This window comes from Talpa occidentalis, unplaced genomic scaffold (genome assembly GCF_014898055.3).
Source record: "Talpa occidentalis isolate TD23 unplaced genomic scaffold, MPIMG_talOcc4v2.1 talOcc4.7, whole genome shotgun sequence".
NCBI classification, from domain to species: Eukaryota; Metazoa; Chordata; class Mammalia; order Eulipotyphla; family Talpidae; genus Talpa; species Talpa occidentalis.
In genome coordinates, this window is record NW_023605083.1 from 1,787,613 (window position 1) to 1,807,675 (window position 20,063).

Here is a 20,063-nt window from a genome sequence, read left to right on the forward strand (position 1 = left end):
AGCAGCGGCGCTGCCCACGCGGTGTCTCCTGAGACCGCGGCACTGGCGCGGGGTGGGCTGCGGGCAGCTCTGTCATGACCTGCCGCGCCGCCCTGGTGGGGCCCGGGGGAGAGGCCTCGCTCCGGGCTGCGGCCCACGCGGTGACCGCGCCTGGGAGCCTGCCCCGCCCGCGTCTGGAGCGGCCCCGGGGCCCCGGCTGCCTGTGGGACGTGACCCCGCAGGGATGGCGGCTCCCTGCCACCGACCCCTGTGCCGACGGCGGTCTGGACCCACGTAGCCGCCCTCCCGGGCCCGGCAAGGAGAGACCCGGGCCCTGGACTGCCCCGGCGGCCCCTCCGCCGCTGCGCACAGGCTGTGCGGGGGCTCAGCTCCGGCTTCCCTCCCGCCTGCGGCTCCTGAGCTGCCTCCCTCCCCGACTGGCGAGGTGTGCAGGGAGTGGGGAGCCTTCTCTTCCCCAGGAAGGGCCCCTGGGTGTCCCCGTGCTCGCGTGGGGGCCACCGGGGGAGGGTCACAGGCAGCCCGCTCAGAAGACCCGGTGGCCCCGCGGCCCCCAGCCCCAGCCCCGGCTCGTCTGCAGCAGTTCAGCTGCCTCCTCAGCGGGACTCAGTTGCCCGAGGAGGGGGGCTGAGCTCTGCCTGGGCGGGGAGGGATGGAAGGAGAAAGCGGGGATCATTAGTTAACCAGGGCAGCCCCGCAGCAGTCCCCGAGCTCCCGCTGCGGCGTGCAGGCTCCGAGGCTCCGGGAAGCAGCCGGGGCCCAGCAGGGGGTCCTGGCTGTGGGGGCCTGTCTTGGGGGCCCGGGCAGTGGGCACGTGGCTTATATTCCAGGCCCTTCAGGGTGGATTTGGGGGTCGGGGGCTGGCGGGGACCCCGGGCTGCTGGCTTCGGGAAGCAGAGGGTGCTTAGCGAGCGAATGTTCGTTCTTTGCCTGTTTCTTCTGTCGCCATTTGCTGAGCCTCCGCCTTACGGTGGCGAGGGTGGGTCGGGCCATCCAGGCCGGGACCCTGCAGCACCGGTGAGGCCCCGGTGGGAGTGGCACGGGGAGCGCCCACCCTCGCCACACTAGGACCCTCTGAAGAGGGCCCCAGACAGGGCTCCCTTGGGTGGGGGCCCTCGGGCGCCTGGCTGTCTGCCCCCCTGCCCCGCTCAGTGGGCGCCTCTCTTCCAGGGGACGCCTACTACCTGGCCGTGGGCGGCGCCGTGGCCCAGCACAACTGGTCCCACATCTCCACGGTGCTGCAGGACCAGCGGCTGCGCTGCCAGCTCATCGACAGCTCTGAGGACCTGGGCATGATCAGCATCCAGGGCCCGGCCAGGTGAACAGGGACTGGACAGTGCCAGGCACAGCAGGGCCCAGGCCGGGCGCTCCAGCTGGGACCCCGGGGGCAAAGCCACTTCCTGGTCCAAACAGTGCACTGCCGTGGACGGGCGCTGCCCAGACGACAGTGCTTGGAAGCTTTTCGGCCAGGTCACCCCACGCCCCACCCCTGACAGAGCACACGTGTCTGCCCGCCTTGCTGTATCCCTGGTCCGTGTGCGCAGACCCTGGCGGGGCCTGTTCCCCCGTGTCTTGGAGCAGGCCACGCAGCAGCTCCCGGCCGGTCCTGGACCGGCTGACCCCCTCCCAGGGGAGGGGTAGCAGTCTTCGGTCATGTGGTCCTGGGCCAGGAAAACCAGTGCTATCGAGGGACATTTGGGGGAGGCACGAGGGCTGCAGTCTGGGAGCTCTCTGGAAGGGCGGGGGGCCGGGCAGCAGAAACGACACCCGCAAGGCCCTGTGGCAGGAGTGTGCCGGGTGTGTCGGGAGCAGCAGCAAGGTCTGTGGAGAGGGGTGGCAGGAGGTGTGCTCAGAGGGTCGCAGACAAAGGATTTGGGTTTTACTGGGGTCCCTGATGCTGGCCAGCAGGCGTGTGAGGAGCCTTGGGGGCCAGGTGAAGCAGGCACTTCCAGGAGGGGCAGAGGCCGGGCCTGGATAGTCCACAGCCCAGTGGGACGAGGACTGCGAGTTGCGTTTGGCGAGCTGGCAGTGCCCGTGGCCTTGGCGGGAGGCCGGCTGGCTGGGCGGGGCTGAGAAGGGGGCAGGAGTAGAACGAGGCAGGGAGCACCGTGAGATTTCGAAGGCGAGGGGCGGGGTGAGCCCCACCTCCACATCTTGGGGTGCAGGCAGCCTCGGGCAGGGAGTAGGGTTTTTTGTGTGTGGGAGGCTGCTGGGCAGGGGAGGGGGCGCCAGCCAGGCAGGTCAAGGCGTGGCCCCGGGGACGCCGGCCTCCTCCGGCCTCATTAAGGGCTGCTCCAGGCGGGCGGACAGGGCCGCTCCTGGAAATCTTAACTCTCTCCTTCAGAGTGTCCTCTCTCTCTTTCAAAAACAACCCGCGTCTCTGGGGGGCCCAGTGATGCGGCCACGTCGCAGATAAGGGCGGCACTTCCTGAGCTCTGGCCGGGGGGCTCTTAGCCTGACACCTGGGCCGCATCGGGTGGCCCTCAGGGTGCCCCCGGGCCTGGTGGTCAGGGCGGCTGCCGCGGCTGGACGCCTCCTCTGCGTGACTCAAACCCAGGAGGCCGTGTGAGGCTGACGAGCCCTGGGGCACCGGCTCTGGCCCCCACTGGCCAGCCCACACCCTGGGAGGCCTCACTGTTGGGGAGCGCCAGGGCGCTGAGGCTGGGTGGGGATGTCGATCTTGAACCTGGGTCTCTGATCAGGGGCCTGTGGCCACCAGCACCTCCACTGGCCCCTTGGGGCGGGTCGGCCACCCTCCCGGGACCTGGGGTTCCCCTTAGCCTTCCCACCCTGGCTGAGCGGCCCTGGCCCGGAGCCCCTGGGGCGTGGGAGGACGTGCTCCTGAGGCTGGGCTGGGCTCTGTGGGGGCCGGCTCCGCGCGGTGTGGTGGGGGGCGGGGGCTACATGGGTCCTGGCAATCACAGGCGCTGGGTCTGCTGGCGTGGGCGGGAGCTCCTGGCACCTGGTGGGGTCGGCAGGCGAGAGCAGCGGTCACCCTGCAGCCCCAGCACCCGCAGGCCCCGCGGGGTAGAGGCGGGGGAGCTGTCTCCCCACGGGAGCTCACCCACAGGGCCAAGCCAGGCTGTTCTCAAGCAGCCCTGCTTACTGCGTGCCCTCCTGTGTCAGGCACGTCGGGATGGGGGGCCTTGGCACGAGCTCCTCGTTTCCTAGGGGGCTTCCTGGGGCGGAGATGTCTCCAGACAAGGGGCCCCTGACCCAGACTTGGGGAGTCACGGAAGACTTCCTGGAGGGGGTGGCAAGAGGGCTGGGAACCTGGGCAGGAATGCAGGGAGCCCCTCCCCTTCCTGGGTGGGGGTGCAAGGTGCCTCGGGAGTGCAGGTCTCCGCCACACAGAGGCCAGGCTCCGGGTCTGTGGGTGGTTAGACACCTGCCCCAGCCTCGGTTTGAGCAGGGGTGAGCTGCCCAGGGCTCTGGGTCTTGCCGTGGTTCCCGCGGAAGACTGTTTCCTACCTGCCCGTGTTGGGAGTCTTCGTCGTGGTGTGCTCTTATTATACTTGTTCTCGGTCTGCCCCTCAAAGGCAGGCGCTGTCCTGCTCACGGCGGTATCTGCAGCGTCTCCCCAACCTGGGGCTGCACTAGGAGGGCTTGGCGTTTGTTGACTGACTGACTGATGGACTTTGTTCTTGCTCACAGCCGGGCCATTCTGCAGGAGGTGCTGGATACAGACCTGAGCAACGAGGCTTTCCCTTTCTCCACCCACAAGCTGGTGAAGGCCGCTGGGCACCTGGTAGGAGGCGCTGCCCCTGGGCTGTGGTGGCAGGAGCACGCAGTGAGGGAACACGCCCAGGGTTGGGACTGGAGCTGGGACATCCTGGGGCGCGTTTGCTTCCCTGGGCCTCGTTCCCCATTGTGAAATGGGGACTGGATGGCCTTGCCTTGCAGACGGCTTGGACCCCTGCGGGGTGACGGACGAGGTCAGCCTCCCTGTGCTCTGCCCAGGATCTGGCACCGCTGGGGGCCCAATCTCCCCTGCCAGGCGGGCCAGCCTCGGCACAGCCGCCGCTATGTCCCCTGCTCACCCTGTGGGGCGTGTCCCCTCAAGTCAGGGTGACTGGTGGGCCCCTCCTGGATGTGACAAGGCTGGGACCCGGGCAGCCTGCTGCTCCCCAGCTGTCCCTGTCCTCTGAAGTGACCGCTTATCCTTCCCTGGCAAGGGAGGGTGGAAGGGAGCTGGCTGCTCTGGGGGTGCTCCCCTTCCCCGCCCCAGCCCTACAAAGTCTGGCTCCCAAGAACTGGGTCCCCTGCTGAGCCCAGGTGGTGTCAGAGCTCCACAGGACCCAGCTTCGCAGTGACCCTTGGCCAGGACCCCGGCTGCCCTCAGCGTCCTTGCTGGGACATAAGCCCCGTGACGCCGCAGCCGGGAGCCGGTGGTGAGGTAGGGTCACCAGTGGGTGCCCCCGCTGGCCGGGTACTACTGGCACTTGGCAAGAATACTCTGGGGGGCATCTTGTGCTTTTTAGGGTGTTAGCAACGTCCCCGGCTTTACCCACCTGAGGCCAGGAGCGCCACCAGCTGTGGCAAAAACATGTCCCAGTTGTCCAGGGGCTGCAGGACCAGAGCTGTCCCCAGGAAGGCAGGCGTGTGGCTGTCCCCGCAGTCAGCGGGGCCCATCACGCCCAAAGCAGGATGGCCAGTGTGGCGAGCCAGGCGCTGCACCACCTATGACCCCCAAATGGAGCTCAGAGAGATACTGGCAGACTGTGGGTCCCCAGCTAGTGAAACAAAAGACAGCCAGCGGCTGAGGGCGTGGACAGTGGCTAGGTAGGGGTGTGGACAGCGGGGGCGGGGGGGGAAGCATGGACTGAGGCCTGGAGCGTGGACAGCTGCAGGTGGGGCATGGACAGTGACTGGGGTTGTGGACTGAGGCCTGGGGGGCGTGCACAGCGACCTGGGGGTGTGGACAGCAGCCTGGGGCGTGGACAGCGGCCTGGGGCATGGACAGCAGCGGGGGACGTGGACGGAGGCCTGGGGGTGTGCCCAGTGGCCTGGAGGCGTGGGGGGACCGTGGTGGGGGGGCACGGACAGGGGCCTGGGGGCGTGGACAGAGGCTTGGGGGCCTGCCTCACCTCCCCTACTTCCTGTGCACGATGGGGGTGGGGACAGTGTGGGGGCGCTGGAAGGGGACAGGACCTTGGCCTGCGAGGGGCTGGAGGTCCAGGGCCGAATCTGCCCTGTTAGCAAATAAACAACGTGGTGAGGATGGGCAGAGGCTGCGGGCTGCGGAGACGCTGATACAAACGCTGCCGAGGCTGCGGGCGCGGGCAGCCAGGGTCTGTCCAGTTTGCTTCCTGCCCCTGGCGCCGGGCTGCCTGTGGGAGCCGACGAGGGGGGCGCTTGGGAGCGCAGCACAGGGGGACCCCAGCCCGCCGTCCTCATGCCCGGGGTCGTGCTGGGTCCTGCCTCCTCAGGCACGGGATTCTGACCGGTGGATGCAGGAGAGGGGCGCAGAGGCTGGCAGGGCTCAGCCCGTGTGAGGTTTGGGGGTGGGAGGGGAAGACCAGGGGGCTCTTCCCTCCAATCCAGGCACCTGGCACTTGGGCTTGTGAGGTCCCTCCAGCTGCCTCCCCTCCAGGCTGGACGTCCTGGCCAGATTTCCAGGATGGGCCTCTCCCCGGGTGAGGGCGGCCAGACCAGGTGGGAGGTCCTGAGGGGCCGGGCGGGCGCGGTGGAGTGCGGGCTGCCCAGGCCGCCTCTCCTCCTGGCCGCTGCTGGGCGCCTGCCGCTTTGGGAGAGGGGGTGTGGCTGCTTGCTGAGCCTCGGCTGGTGGTGGCGGCCTAGGCGGCCGGTGCAGACCTCACTGCTGGCGTCACCCTGGTGGGCCCTGGGCCGCCTCAGACTTCTTGTTCGCCGCCTGACAAGGTGGCCTGGCCCGCGGGAAGCCCAGCCGTCTCAGGACACGCAGACCTCCCGGCACGGGCTGAGCCGTCGCAGACAGTGTCGCCCCTTTCTCCCCCTGCTGTCCCAGGAGCAGCCTGGGGAGGGGGCGTGGGGCTGGCGGGCAAGTCCAGTAACCCAGAGGTCAGGTCACTGCCCCTGCCTGTGGCCTGCTGGGACCTCCTTGTCCTGCCCCAAGGGGACTCGAGTCTCTGCTGGGCCAGGGGATAGGAGCTGAGGGCAGAGGAGTCAAGGGTGGGCCTTGGCGGAGGCGGGATGGGAAGGTCTTGCCCTGCCGGGGTGACCCGCATCTTTTCCCCAAGGCTTCGGGGGGTGTTCACTGAAAATTAGGCCTCGAGATAGGCAGATCAAGTGCTTATTCGAACCGGAAAAGCAGCTTGAATTCAGCTGTCATAGGTGGGAACAGAATGTAACTGTTCTTGGCAGGAGGGGCCCCAAGTTCTCAGTCGCCCCGACCTTATGCTTTTCTGATGCAGAGCCGCCTGGGCAGGATTCAGCCCGCCTGGCCCGGTGGTCAGCAGCAGGGTGGCCGGCAGCAGGGGGGTCAGCAGCAGGGGTGGAAGATTGGCCTTACCTTGGGGCAGCGATCTCTGCGCTGCACGGTGGTGGTCGTGGGAGGCCTCCCAGAAAATTTGATGATATGTTCGCGGGGCGTGAGCCAAACGCACCGCCACTGGCTCCTTGGGGCCGATGTTAAAGTTTAGCTGACTTCGAGTGGTCCAGGCCACCCTTCCCCGATGGCCCAGGCCCAGGGCTGGGTGGTCTCCCCTTCACTGGCCAGCAGGGGCGTGGGCAGGCCGGCTGCCAGCAGGACCTCAGCTGCAGGTGGGAGCTGGGTCAGTACAGAGCCTGAGGGTCTTGGGTGCAGCAGAGCAGGGAGCCCACGGGCCGGCGCCTATAGGTCAGAAGAGGCCTCAGCCTCCCCCTTGGCAGCACAAAGGCTCAGCAAGGCAGACATCCTCTCTGGACCGCCCCATCGGCCTGCAGACATCCTGCGTCCCCAGTCATGGGAGTTTCGGATTCCCCTGACCACACCCTTCCTGGCTCCTTAGTCCTGACACTACCCCCTGTGGCAAGGATTCGTCCATATGCCGGGTCCAGAGGGCGCTGGTATTTATAGGTGATCTTGGGGAGAGGGGTGGGTCTGGGTGGCTCCAATGCCCAGAACACAGCCTGGGCTCAGGGCAGGGCAGCAGGACCCTGCTGGTGCCCACTGTGACCGACGGAGAGGGGGGTGGCGCCCCCAGCCGAGCACCCCCAACTGAGCGGGGTGGTGGTTTTGCAATCAGTCCTCTGAGACGGGCGTGTGGCGACGGGCGTGTGGCCCACACTCCGTGATGCCTGCATTCCTTGAGGGAGGGGCGGTGCAGCCAGCGGGCGGGATGTCCTCCAGGCCAGCGAGGGTCCCGGGGGGCGCGCTCCTGGCCAGGTTACGGGGAGACGCGATGTTCTCGGGGCCTCGGCCTGGGACAGCGCAGGCCGCAGACTCCAGCTCATCATGAGCACAGCGGTAAAGTGATTTTCTCCCGAAAATTAATTTTAGGTCAAAAGGAAATTGAATTTCCTTTCCTGATGGTGAGAAGGCCTGGCCGTGGCCGTCAGGACTGGATTAGCTCAGGATGGAGTGTGCGCCCAGCCCGCGCCCAGAGGCAGCCGGAGCCTTGGCGGCCCTGCCCGGAGCCTGCAGTGGGAGCCGCTGCCTGACACTCACTTTGCAAAACCTGCAAATTCAGGGCAGCCTCAGGGATGCAGGGCCTGATGGAGCCGTGGGTGCCTCAAGGAAGATGTGCTGGCCACGGCTACCACCCAGGGCACACGGGTCCCGCTAGGAGACAAGCCGTAGCTCTGCCAGCGGCAGGACAGTGGCAGCTCTGGCTGGCGGGGTGCGGTGCCTCTGTGCACGCCCCCAGTCTGTGCCCCCCGGGGCTGGGAGACGGGAGCAGTGGTCAGGCAGTCTCTGCAGTTGGTGGATCCTCAGACAGGGTCATGCGTGTGCGGTGCGGTGGGAGCCTCACGTCTTTGGTTTGATGGCTGGAAAACCGGGTATGGGGTGGGGGGACAAAGATAAAAATTAGTTTCCAATCCCATCCCCTCTACACCGGTGGTTCAGGGAGCTTCGTGGTGGGTTTGGAAACCAGGAAATGCAAGTAAGTGCCTTGACTTTGTTCCTTGCAAGGTTATTTTGGTCTCGTGAGAGTCCACGTGAAATGTTTCTGCGTCTGCTTCACGCTGCTGGGATTTCGTAAAGGTTGTACCAACTCCGTGATCACTGGGGGCCGCAGGGACCCCGATGTTAGGCCTCTGTGAGCACAGGTGTCCCCGTCTGCAGGTGTCCCCCGTCTGCAGTCTGCACTTGCGGCCTGCAGTCCCTGCGCAGAGCCTCCCCTCCGTGGTTGCTCCTAAGTGTTTTGTTCCTTTTGATGCTTTTGTTTTTCAAATTTCCTCATTGGATTGTTAGTGTGAGAAATGCAACTTGCTGTTATCTGTTGCTCCTGCCCGCTGTGGCATTGCTGAGTTTGCTTATTAGTTCCAACAGTATTTGGGGAGTCACTGGGTGAGAAGAGGGGTTTAAACGGAACCCGGCTGAGGTCCTTGCTATAACCTCTCGCCCGCTGCCTGCGGGTCCCAGGAGAGTGAGGGGCTCTGCTTACAAGGGGCCCCTCCTTTTCAAGTCCATCTAAGCCAGCACTCCCTGGCAGGGGCTGTGTGCAGGCCCTGACTCCTGTGAACGTGGTGCTCATGGGCACAGTTATCAGAGGGGGGCACTGAGGCTGGGAGAGCCAACCCCCTCACTTCATACCCCTCATACAGAGGAAATGAGTCCTCACTGCTTCAGTGGAGAAGAACATGGCCCCTTGGGGGGCAGGGGCTGTGGGCGCCTGGAAGTGCCAGCTTCCCCATCTGTCCTGTCCAGCTGCCCCTTCCAGGGGCCCACTAGGCTCAGGCGTCAGGAGGCAGCCAGACACAGTCAACCTGCCCCAGCGGGGGCTCCTTCCCACCCACGCGCCACCTCCCCCCCAAGCTGGGCACATGTGTCCAAGGCCCCTGCAACCCGCACCCTTGAAGGGGGAGCACGGGTGATGCTTCCCGTCTCCAAATGAGTTGGCTTGGAGCCCCAACCCAGCTCCCCCGCAGGCTGTCTAAAATTAGCACCCCATTGACAGGCGTCTTTGTCAGGGGCCTACAGCTCAGCTTGCACCAAGGAGGCAGGCAAATGTCAACAGTGTGTTTTCAGTGTCAACTTTGAGGCTTTTGAGAGGCCCCGAGGATGGCAGCTCAGCGCAGATCTGCACTCTCCCAGGCCTCCCTGGGTCCAGCGCTGGCCCCGGCGTGGCTCCAATGTGGGCCTGGTGAGCGCCGCTCCCTCGTGGGGAGAGTGGCCTGTCCCCCTGCTGCCCAGCGGGGATGGAGCCGCTCCGTGGGGTCGGCGGCCCATTGTGGACGCCCTTCTCTGTGCGGGTGTACCCCCAGGGTGCTGTGGGCTCGAGGGTGCGCCTGGGTCCGGCAGGCTGCACCAGCTGCTGGGCATAAGCCTCCTGTGGGCACAGGTGCCCTCCCGCAGCCAGCAGCCCCAGTGCACAGGTGTGCAGGGCGCACGCACCGGGCCCTGCTGACCCAAGCAGGGTGTGGAGCTGGTATCGGCATCACCCAGAACACAGCACTGCACGGAGCCCTGAGTGGCCAATGAGCTCAGCCCAGAGGCGCCCCCAAACCAGAGGGTCTGACACCTTCAGTCCCCTTCTGGCCTTCAGTGCTTGAACCTGTGGTTTTCAGTCACATCTGCACAGGACGGCAGACTGTCCCGCCGCCACGGACTTTGCTGGCCGCTCTCCCGCCCGCCAGCCCTGCCCTGCTCCTCTGGCTGCCCAGACTCACCCAGCCTTGCAGCCGCCACCCCCGCCAGCCCTGCACTGCACTGCCCGCCCAGGGGTGCCTCCTGGGCTGCCTTGTCCTCTGACTGAGTCCTGCTAAGACTGGAGTCCAGGTGCAGAGGCTGGGCGGGCTGGGGGCAGTGAGGACAGACTCGGGGCTGGCTGCCTGCCCCCCAAGCCTCTGAACCCCCACAGCTGCCGCTTCCCAGCTCAGCGCAAACCACAGAGCAGCTCGGAACAAACCCAAGGTCCCACATACAGGCTGTCCAGGGCGACGGGGGGTAAGAGGTGGCTCAAGGTCCCTGCACTGGGGTGAATGTGGCCCCTCCAAAAAGAGATGCCCTTTCCTGACCCCCAGAACTTGTGGAGAGACCTGATTTGGAATCGGATGTTTGCAGAGGTAGTTAAGGCCCGTGAGCGAGATCACTCAGGCCTGGGGAACCTGAACCCAAAGCCGATGCCCTGAGGACAGAGCCAGACCCAAGGCGGCTGGGAGGACTGAGCGGGGGCTGAGGGGACCAGCCGCAGCCGTGGGCACTGGCAGCTGGCTCCTGAGGCAGGAGGGGCCTTCCTGGATACAGGACCCCGGAACCAGGAGAAAAGACATTTCTGTGGTTTCAAGCCGCCAGCTGTCCTGGTGGCCCCGGGACACACACAGAGCCTGGAAGCCGCCTGTCCACTTCACCCCTCCATGGGACACCCCTTCCTCCCCTTCAGAGGTTTCTAGCACGATCCTGAGAACTCCCCTCGGGAGACCCCGTCTTGGTGGCCACCTCGGGGCCAGGCCAGCTGGCACTCACGTGGCAGCAGACACTGCCTGCTAGCAAGCGGCCACCCTGCACCATGCTGGACCCCCTGGCCGTGCTGGCCCCCACCCGGCCGTGCTGGCCCCCCCCAGCCATGCTGGCTCCCCCCACCCCGGCCATGCTGGCCACCCGCTGAGCCGCACCCTTCTCTCCAGGTGCGGGCCATGAGGCTGTCCTTCGTGGGGGAGCTGGGCTGGGAGCTGCACATCCCGGGGCCGTCCTGCGTGCCCGTGTACCAGGCCGTGATGGCAGCGGGCGCCAAGCACGGCCTCGTCAACGCAGGCTACCGGGCCATCGACTCTCTGAGCATCGAGAAAGGTGCGTGGGATGGGCGGCTGGGCCTCCAGAGCGACACGGGGACGGGGGCCACAGCCCCCACTGCCTCCCCAGGAAGACCCCGAGATGTGGGCATTGTTCCAGATAAAGCCTGCTCCCTCTGCAGAGAGTGGGGGCCCAGAACCCTTTGGGGGGCCCTCTCTGAGGCCTCAGGCTGGTGGGACTGAGGCTGGAGTGTTGGGGGCTTCCGGCCAGCGGGCGTCTCCTGGAGGGCTCGTCTCCAGCCCCGCTAGGCGCTGACCCCGGCAGCCCCACAGGCTACCGGCACTGGCACGCGGACCTGCGCTCGGACGACAGCCCCCTGGAGGCGGGCTTGGCCTTCACCTGCAAGCTCAAGTCGGCTGTGCCCTTCCTGGGGCGCGAAGCCCTGGAGCAGCAGCGGGCCGAGGGCCTCCGCCGGCGCCTGGTGTGCTTCACGGTGGACGAGTGAGTACCGGCCATGGCCAGCCTCCAGCTCTGACCGCCCACCTCCGCACCCGCGGGATGCCCTCGGGACGCCTGCACTGCCGGTTCCGTCCCGCAGGCCACCTGTGCATCTCTGGAGCAGCTCAGCTCTGCTCAGGGCTCCGAGGGCGGCAGGCAGACAGCGCTGAGGTCCACAGAGCCCCTCTGCTGCCTGGCCCTCCAGGAGGTGCCCGCTGACCGCCTCAGATCACACCTGCCACGCCCCATCCCCTCGGCGTCCCCAAGCCACCGCGGCCCTGGCCCACAGTCTGGGCGTTGACCCCCAGGGCACAGCCGGGCACCGGCTCAAAGGGCAGGGTCAGCTGACCTGCACTCGGGGCCGGCGAGGCAGGTGACCTGCTCGTGTGGAGGCCACAGGACACAGTCTACTTGCAGACCCCGCGTCGCCAGGATGGTGAGCTCTGGTCCCAGAACAGGGGCCCCCAGGCCTGTCCAGACCCTCCCTGAGTGCAGGGGGCCTGCCAGCCTCGCCTCTCCCCACCGGCTTGGCCCTGGCACCTGGGGGCCCGCGGGGAGAGAGGTGGCACCCAGCATCCAGACCAGCCCGTCCTGGGCCCCGGCACGCGACGGGCAGCAGGAGTGAAGCCAGGGACGAGCGGCTGAGGGCGGCCTCGGCCCCAGCACCGGCCCCACGACCCGCCGGCCTCCCGCCACTCTCGAAGCTTTCCTTGTTTTCTGTTCCGAATTTTCAAAATTTAACCGTGAGCATTCCCGCCTCAAGGGACTCAGGAAAAGCACTTCTGCAAAAAAGTTCTTCTGTGAAAGGGGCCAGACAGCAGGCGGCCGCCTCAGGGCCATGTTTCAAACCACACACAAGTCAAAAGGCAAAGCAAGGGGCGCGTGCCCTGGCTCCAGGGCCAGGCCCGGCTGGAGGGTCCTGCTCATTCATGGCCATGCCCAGAGCTGGGCCCTGGGTCCCGCCGGGCCGGGCGCCTGCTGGCTCTGGGTCCAGCTGCCTCTCCTGCTTCTTCCAGGAAAGTTCCCATGTTTGGGCTGGAGGCCATCTGGAGAAACGGGCAGGTGGTGGGCCACGTCCGCAGGGCAGACTTCGGCTTCACCCTGGACAAGACCGTTGCCTACGGCTACATCCGGGACCCCAGCGGTGGGCCGGTGAGTCCCCCTACCCGGCTCCACCATGGGGAGCCCCTGACGCCCCCAGGCCTCACACCAGCACCCCATGCTGCACCCCGAGTGCGGCCAGGGCTGCGGGAGGTGACTGAGTGATGGGGCCGGGGCTGCTTCTGAGAGATTCGGATTTTGGAAGCTCCAGGCTCCCTTTGGTCAGACAGGAGAACACCCCCTTCCCCAGCCTGAGACCCAACCTCCACCCGCTGCGTCCAGGGGTGGCCTCTGGGGTGAGACAACCCTCACCTCCCTCCCTTCCTTCCTCGCTAGAGATGCCCGAGGCTGGGGCGGGGCGGGGGCTGAGGCTCGGGCAGGGACTCTTCTCTGAGCCTCAGTTTCCGCGCCTGCGCCAGGGCCAGCCCTCAGGCCACCCTCGGAGTGGGGGCGGGTGACGAGGCCCTGCGGGCCACACTGCCCGGGTGTGGGCCAAGGCACAGCTCCTGTCAAAGAGCAGTAGCTCCTGCCCACTCTGCTGGCTCAGGGTTTTGTCAGTGCGACCAGAAAGGAAAACCGGCTCATCGCAGGCCGTGCGGGGCGCCCTCGGGACGGCCAGGGCAGGGCGGCCGGCTCAGCTGAGGCCCGGGATGTGCAGGTCTAGTTACTAGAACAGGTCTCCTCGACGGCGGGGCGAGGGGCGGCTGGACCATCACCGAGAGGCTGCAGCTGGGCACGGGTGTTCCTCTGTGAGGGCAGAGCCTCCGCACTCCGGCTTGAGCTCAGGTTACAAAGGGAGCGGCAGCGAGTCCACACAAGAGATGACAATATTCCTGACGGGGGCTGGGCAGGAGCGGGCAAGTCCTCGCCCAAGTTACCGGGCCCAAGACATGCTGATGCCGTCAGGGCGGGGCAGGGGTTGGGGGGCAGGCGGCCCTGGGTTCCGCTCCCACCTGCGAGGCTGCCAGGCTGGTGCCTGTGTTAATCCCCCTTGTTGCGGGACCGAGGACTCGCAGGTCCTCAGTGGGGTGAAAGGCTGGTCCCTGCTGTGCACAGCAGCTCCACAGACTCCCAGTCCGCAGATGGCTCTGCTCTGTCTGCTGGGGTGCAGGGGGCCGGGGGAGAAGGGGGTCAGGACACCCTACAGGATGCTCCCAGTATTTACACCATGGAAATGGGCAATCGCTGCAAATTAGACCCCCCCAAGATGGCTGTTAACCACTCTCCAGCACCCCTTAAGGTTGGAGCCCTGTTCCTTGCATGGGAAGGCTCTCAAGGTGGCAGCTGAAGTTGGGGTGCTTATTAGCGAGGACCCCAAGAATCCCGCCTCCTGCGGGCATGGGGAGGCCCCATTGGCCTGTGCCACCAAGGGGGCAGCACTGCACCTGCCCACCTAGTCCCAAGCCCCTCTCTCCTAGCTCTGCGGTCCCACAGGAAGCCTTTATATTTGGGGAGGGTCCAGTCCCGTGTTGCCAGGGGCCCCGAGGAGTCCTCTAATTCCCAGAGCAGAGGCTGAGACCCCTCCTTAGCAGCCCAAGGCACCCCCTGGCTGCAGCCCCCTACCAAGGCTGACCTCAAGGTTGCCCAGGCCGAGGGGGGACGGAGGGAGGACACAGGAAAGTGTCTGGCTGCTTGCGCGGCCACCCGCCCCGCAGGACCGGAGGGGCCTCTGCCTGCAGCCGCTCGTGGCCAGGGCCAGGGCCGCGGGTGGGTTTCTGCCCCTGCTCTATCCCAGGGGCCTGCCGCTGCTGAGCCAGGAGGGTGCTGCCCTGTCGGGGTGCTAGAGCTCGGGACACTGGCTCCACCGGACCTCCGCCACCCCAGCCCCCTCAGGGGCACAGGACGGGCCTGCTGGCCGCCCTCCATGGCTCCCTGTGGGAGGCACGGAGGCCTGCAGGGGACGCGGCCGCGTGAGCCCAGCACTACTGAGCCCCCTTTGCTGCAGGTCTCCCCAGACTTCGTGAAGAGCGGAGACTACGCTCTGGAGAGGATGGGGGTGACCTACCCTGCCCGGGCGCACCTGAAATCTCCCTTCGACCCGGACAACAAGCGAGTGAAGGGGCTCTACTGAGGGGGCCCAGCGCAGGACCCGCTACCACCCCCCACACCTGCAGGGGAGCCCAGGGCCTGGGCCCGGACCTCGGCCTGGCCACCACCTGGGTCCTCCGTGCCTCGGTCCAGGCCGGCCGACCCAAGCAGACGCGGACAGAGCAAGTCAGAGGACCCAGGCCGCCCATCCTGCAGGCGCTGACGAAGGCTGGTCTGCAGCGCACCCCCCAACCCGGACAGCTCGCCTCAGGGACTGCTATGTAACCCTCCCCGCCCCGGGAGGGGGCTCAGTAAACACGGGCACCCCGAGTGCAGCCAGCACGGCCGGCTCCACTGCTCTGTGGGCTGCTGGCCCCGGGTCAGGGCCCCGCGGGGCCAGGGGTGCCGTCTGCTCTGGCTCAGCTGCGCGCCTGGAGGGGAAGCTGTGTGCACTGCAGGAGGGAGGGGAATCCAGAAAGTTCTTCCTGCTGGGACCACTCATCTCTGCCCGGGGAAGGCCTCTGAGCTTTCAGTGGGAAACATGTGAGCAGCAGGGGGTGGGTGGCCTCTCGGCCAGTGACCCCGGGTGGGCAGAAGCCCCGTCTCCTGCCTCGGTTTCCCTGAGAACCCCTCACGCACTACTACTGTGGTGAAAGCATCGCAGAAAGAGCCTCTGGCTTTTGGGGAAGTCTTGCACAGCACCCCAAGAGGGAGATGCCCCTCTTCCCTCTGCTGGGCCTCTTCTGCCTCTTCTGCCAGGGGTCTGGCCGGCCAAGTGTCGGGGTCCCTCCCTTCACCTCACCCCTGCCCAGGGCCTGCTCCCCAATGCAGCGCCCCACGCCCAGGCATGCCCGGCCTCTGGGCAGCGGAGGAGGCAGGAGTCAGGGACAGGGGCGGGCAGGACGGGGTGTGGGCTGGGGCGCTGGCAGGCCCCCACTCCTCTGCTCACACCGGTGGCCACTGTTGCTGCGGGGCAGCAGGCAGGCTGGTGAAGGAAGTTGGCTGTCCTGCTTCTCCAGGCTTGTGGTTTGGCCACACACACACTCGGGGGGCCCGTGAACACATCCCTTCCAGCCAGGCCTCTGGGGCCCAGGTTTCCCATGGCCTGGTCTCAGAGACACCCCTTCCCCCGGGCCTGCTGCCCACACGCTCGTCCTTTGCCCCTGGGGAGGGGCCTCGAGCCACCACTGTGAGTGGGAGCCCCGAGCTGCGCCCCAGCTCACTGCTCCACCCACTGGCTGCGGGGTGCTGGGTAGCCCTGTGGCCCCTTCCTGCCACTGGTCACCGCCCCCCACCGCCCCCCGTAGCGGCAGGGTGGCACAGGGCGGGATCTCTATGGCCCGAGCAGACTGGGTAAAGGAGAGAGTCCTGGAGTCCTGAGTGGCTTTTCAGGCTTTTATTGGGATTTACCAGGCACACGGCAGGCAGAGGTGCCGGGGGGCTGGGGGCTGGCAGCCTCCCAGCCCCCAGCAAGTCTCTCCCTCTGGGCTCCCCGGCCTTCTCTCGCGTGCCCTCTCCTCTCTCCTGCTTCTCCCATTCGCTCTGTTCTCGTGGTTCTCCTGGCGTCCCGGTGACGCCGCCCTTAGAGGCCCCGTCTCAGCCCAGGTGAAGCCCATCCACACCCGCCCGTCCCCCAGCCCAGGTGCCGCCATCAGGCATCACTCAGGTCCGCAGGGATCTGGAAGGCAGAAAACCTGATGCTTTTTATTTACCCTACACGGGTAAGGGAGGGGCCTGAAGCCCTCGGTGGCTTTTTCAGGATTTTATTGAGTTTACCAGGGACACGCAGGCAGAGGGGCTGGGGGGCCGGGGGGCTGGCAGGCCTCCTGGCCCCCAGCAAGTCTCTCTCGAGATTCTCCGGCCTCTCATGGCCTCTGCTGCTCTGCTCTTCCGTTCTTTTCGCTCTGCTGGCGTCCCCGTGACGCCGCCCTTAGAGGCCGAGTCTCAGCCCAGGTGAAGCCCATCCACACCCGCCCGCCCCCCAGCCCAGGTGCCGCCATCAGGCATCACTCAGGACCGCAGGGTCCATCATCCCTCCCAATGGGGGGAGGGCAGAAAAGCCTGACGCTTTCCCTTACCCTACTCCCCCCCTTACCCTGAACCCGGAGTGGCCCCGAGGCATGTCCAGAAGGACCGCAGGCACCACGCTGTGTCAGGGATCAGGGCGCCCCGGCAGGGCTGGGTGGGCTAGGAGAGGGTCCTCGGTGCCCTCAGCCGCAGCCGGTGTGAGGCCAGCAGCACCTGGGCAGGTGCTGGCGGGGCCCAGGGGCGAGCAGGGGCCAGCCCCATCCCCGCTCTCCCACCAGCTCCTGTCTGCCCGAGCAGGCGGGCGCCCCTGGCTTCACCAGGAGGTCAGAGTAGGGGCCCAGATCAAGCCTCCACTGGTCAGAGCGAGCCCGGGATGACCACGAGTCCAGCGTGGTCATCCCGTGAACCGGGGCCCTGGTGTAGAAAGTCAGCTCCATGCAGCCCCCTTGCACCTGGCCACGGGGGCCGGGCTCCCCCCAGCATAGCTGAGAAAAGTGGCAGGAGCGTGCTGGGCAAAGGAGAGGCCCCGGGGCAGGCAGGAGCCCAGCACGTGCTAAGGTCCTGGGGGCCTGACCCCCATGTGACCTGGGCTTTAGCCACCCTATCTGCAAAGTGAGATTCGGGGGCACAATCCTCAGCTTGGGGACACTTTCCGGGGGGCTTCTGCCTGCCAAGGACCCTCCCTGTCCCCTGAAAGTGCTGTCCAGACTGGATGGGCCCAAGTGCTCCTCTCGCCCCCAGGAAGAGGCCAGAGGGCAGCCCGGGGACAGCCGCCTGGCCCTTCCCGGTCAGCGCAGGAGAGGCGGAGGCCGGGCCCCGCTCTGGCTCCCTAGGAACGAGCTTGCGCCGGGGGCCCTGGCCAGGTTCTCGGGCTCCCGGGTCCTCACCAGGCACCACGTGGGATAGAGCAGCACCGTGGGCCTGGGGGCGCCGCAGGGGGCTGCGGGGGCGGGGTGCACTGCCAGGCCCCGTCAGGCCCCACACGTCAGACACGTCACCACCGATGACTTCCCGCCGGGCACAGGCTGACGGGGCCTGCTGGGCCTGGTTTCCTCAGGCCCAGCTGCAGCCCCTGGCCGGCTGGCAGCTCCTGCAGCCTCCAAAGTGCTGGGCCTCGGGGCCCCCCCAGAGCCAGGCCTGCCTTTGTCCCCTCTCAGCTCTGCTCTTCAGTCTCCCCAAATTAAAGGCTGAAAGCCCAGCACCCTCCTCTCCCCGCCCAGAACGGGCTAATCCTGTACACGCTGGCACACTCAGAGCCCTCCAGGCTGCCCGGCGGGCAGCTCCCCCAAGCCTAGCCAGGGGCCCCTTCCTCCCACGGCAGCGGCAGCGCACTGGAGGCAGCGCCTAGCAACTGCGCGGTGGGCCCTAAATAACTGCCTCCTCCCTCCCCCTGCGCCTCCCCTCCCCTCCGCTCCGCTCCCTCCTCCCGCCCCCTCCTCCCGCCCCCCCTCCCGGCCCTTCCCCCGCCCCCCTCCCGTGCAGGGGCTCTTGCGAAGGAGCTTGTCTCCGGGGAGGAAGGGGCAGGGGCAGAGCCCAGCGCAGACTGTGCTTTCTGGCAGGAAGGGGCAGAGGGCGAGGGGCAGGGGCCAGCGTCCTGGGCACAGGGGGGCGGAGCTCCCTGCATCAGCCCCCTGAGGGAGGCCGTGCGAGGGCCCCGCATCTTCTCCCCCCAATTTCTAGAACTTGCCAGCATCTTCTTTCCTCAGCTCCTCACTGCCCGGCTGGCCCATCGCTGTCCCCTCTGCTTCCCCTGCGGTCTGCCCATCTCCCCACCGCACGCACCCCCACAAGGCAGGGCTGCCCCCTGGCCACAGCCCGGGGCTGGTCCAGTGCCGCCACCACACACAGGCTGGACCAAGGACAGAGGCGGGGGAGACCAGGCTGACCCAGCCGCTGGGGAGCCCCGGGTCCATCGTCCTGCCTGGGAACCCACGTCTGTGGGCAGCTTCTAGACCCCATTTTATAGGGCTCCCTAGGTGTCCCCTGCCCCCCTGAAACTCAGAAACACAGAACGCGCCTGCTGGGCCAGGTTGGAATCTTCCCGAAGGCTCCCTAAGTTGCCGTTCGGAATCTTCCACTCGACCAGAAGCTTCTGGCCTGGAATTCACCAGACAGGAGGGCTGCCCTCCCCCGCAAGGGCCTCCTGAACACTTGGGCAAAGGTGGGGTGTGCGGGAGGGTGGGGGCGGGGAAGGGATCTAGAGAGACAGGAGAGCACCGAGCCCTGTGTCCCAGGGAACCCGAGCCCTCAGGTTAGGCCACGCGTGCAGGGCTGGGGTGTGCGTGCAGGGCTGAGGCGTGTGTGCAGGGCTGGGGCATGTGTGCAGGTTAGGGCATGCATGCATGGTCAGGGCGTGTGTGTAGGGTCAGGGCGTGTGTGCAGGGCTGGGGCGTGTGTGCAGGGCTGGGACGTATGTGCAGGCTAGGGCATACGTGCAGGGCTGGGGTGTGCGTGCAGGGCTCGGGGTGTGCGTGCAGAGCCAGGGTGTGCAGAGGGCACTAGGAAAGGCCTTTGCATGGACACACGGTTTTGCTCAATGCAGCGGAGCAGAGGTGGAGGCGCCCAGAGCCCCTGGCCTCGGTTCCATCTCTGCAGGCCAGGAGGGGCGGGTGGGGTGGAAGCCAGACCCCCTTGACGGTGCTGGAGCCCAGGAGCAGTGCCCTGAGCCGGCCTCCACGGGGGCGTTTGGGAGTCTGGGGGGCATCTCCGGTGGTCACGAAGGGGGCCGCAATGCTTGGCCTGGGGGTCCAGGGCGTTGAACCTCCTGCAGCAGGAGGTGGGGCCTGCCGGAAATGTCCCTGTGGGAAGCCACATCCCCTGCGTGGTCCAGGCCTAGGGTGAGCCTGTGGGGTGCAGGTTTGGCCCAGAGCTCGGGGCCCCTCCGCCTGCAGCCTGGCTCTTCGTGGTTGGGGGTGGGGGCACTGTTGCCCCAGAAGCTGGGAACCTCCTCCTTGGCGGGCAGGTGGGGGACGAGGCTCGAGGAGACGGTCACGCAGCAGAGGGAGGCCCCGAGCCCGGGCCTGCGCACTCTTCCAAGGCCCCGTCATTCTAGAGGTGGGCACACCTGGACCACCGTCGGTGGACTCGGCCAAGGGGGGTCTCTAGCCCCAGAAGCTCGCTCTCAGGTGATGCAACTCTTCCCGGGCTCCTCGCCAAGACGGCCCAACAGCGCCGGGGCAAGGACAGGGGTGAGGGCCTCCAGGCCTGTCACCTCCGGCTCCAAGCTCACTCTGGTGGCTGTGGCTAAGCCTCAGTTTCCATGCCCGTCACTGGGAGCAGAAACAGGTGTGTGAGCGGGTGTCTTTGGGGGGTGTCATTCCAGAACTGGGGGGTGTGCAGTGGCCACTACTGACAGCAAGACTGGACGTGACCGCCTTGAGGGGGTTGGGGGGGCAGGGTTGGCTCCCCTACAGGGGGACACTGCCCGTCCAAAGGTGAGTGAGCTGCCTCACTGCGGTGGCGGGAGGTTCTGGAAAAGGGTGTGATGCCCGGTCAGCGCTAACCCTTCGGGATCCTGAGCCGGGCACTGCCCTGTGCTGGGCCTCGTTCCCTCGAC

At 66.9% G+C, this 20,063-nt stretch overlaps 1 protein-coding gene across 7 annotated transcripts in view; it reads left to right on the forward strand.

Annotated features, from left to right (window-relative positions):
- The window catches only part of SARDH (sarcosine dehydrogenase), a 35,774-nt gene extending 20,959 nt beyond the window's left edge, over positions 1–14,815 (forward strand). For 3 of the 7 annotated variants that reach the window (XM_054689203.1, XM_054689204.1, XM_037492916.2), the window contains 6 exons: positions 1,168–1,315; positions 3,652–3,745; positions 10,747–10,909; positions 11,185–11,353; positions 12,367–12,502; positions 14,397–14,556. In XM_054689203.1, the coding sequence (XP_054545178.1) occupies positions 1,168–1,315; positions 3,652–3,745; positions 10,747–10,909; positions 11,185–11,353; positions 12,367–12,502; positions 14,397–14,522 (836 nt within the window). In that variant the 3' untranslated portion in view covers positions 14,523–14,556. Of the gene's footprint in view, positions 1–1,167; positions 1,316–3,651; positions 3,746–10,746; positions 10,910–11,184; positions 11,354–12,366; positions 12,503–14,396 lie in introns of those variants that run through there. The other 4 variants (XM_054689205.1, XM_054689206.1, XM_054689207.1 and 1 more) reach the window with 4 other exon arrangements.
- Positions 14,816–20,063: the final 5,248 nt, after the last annotated feature.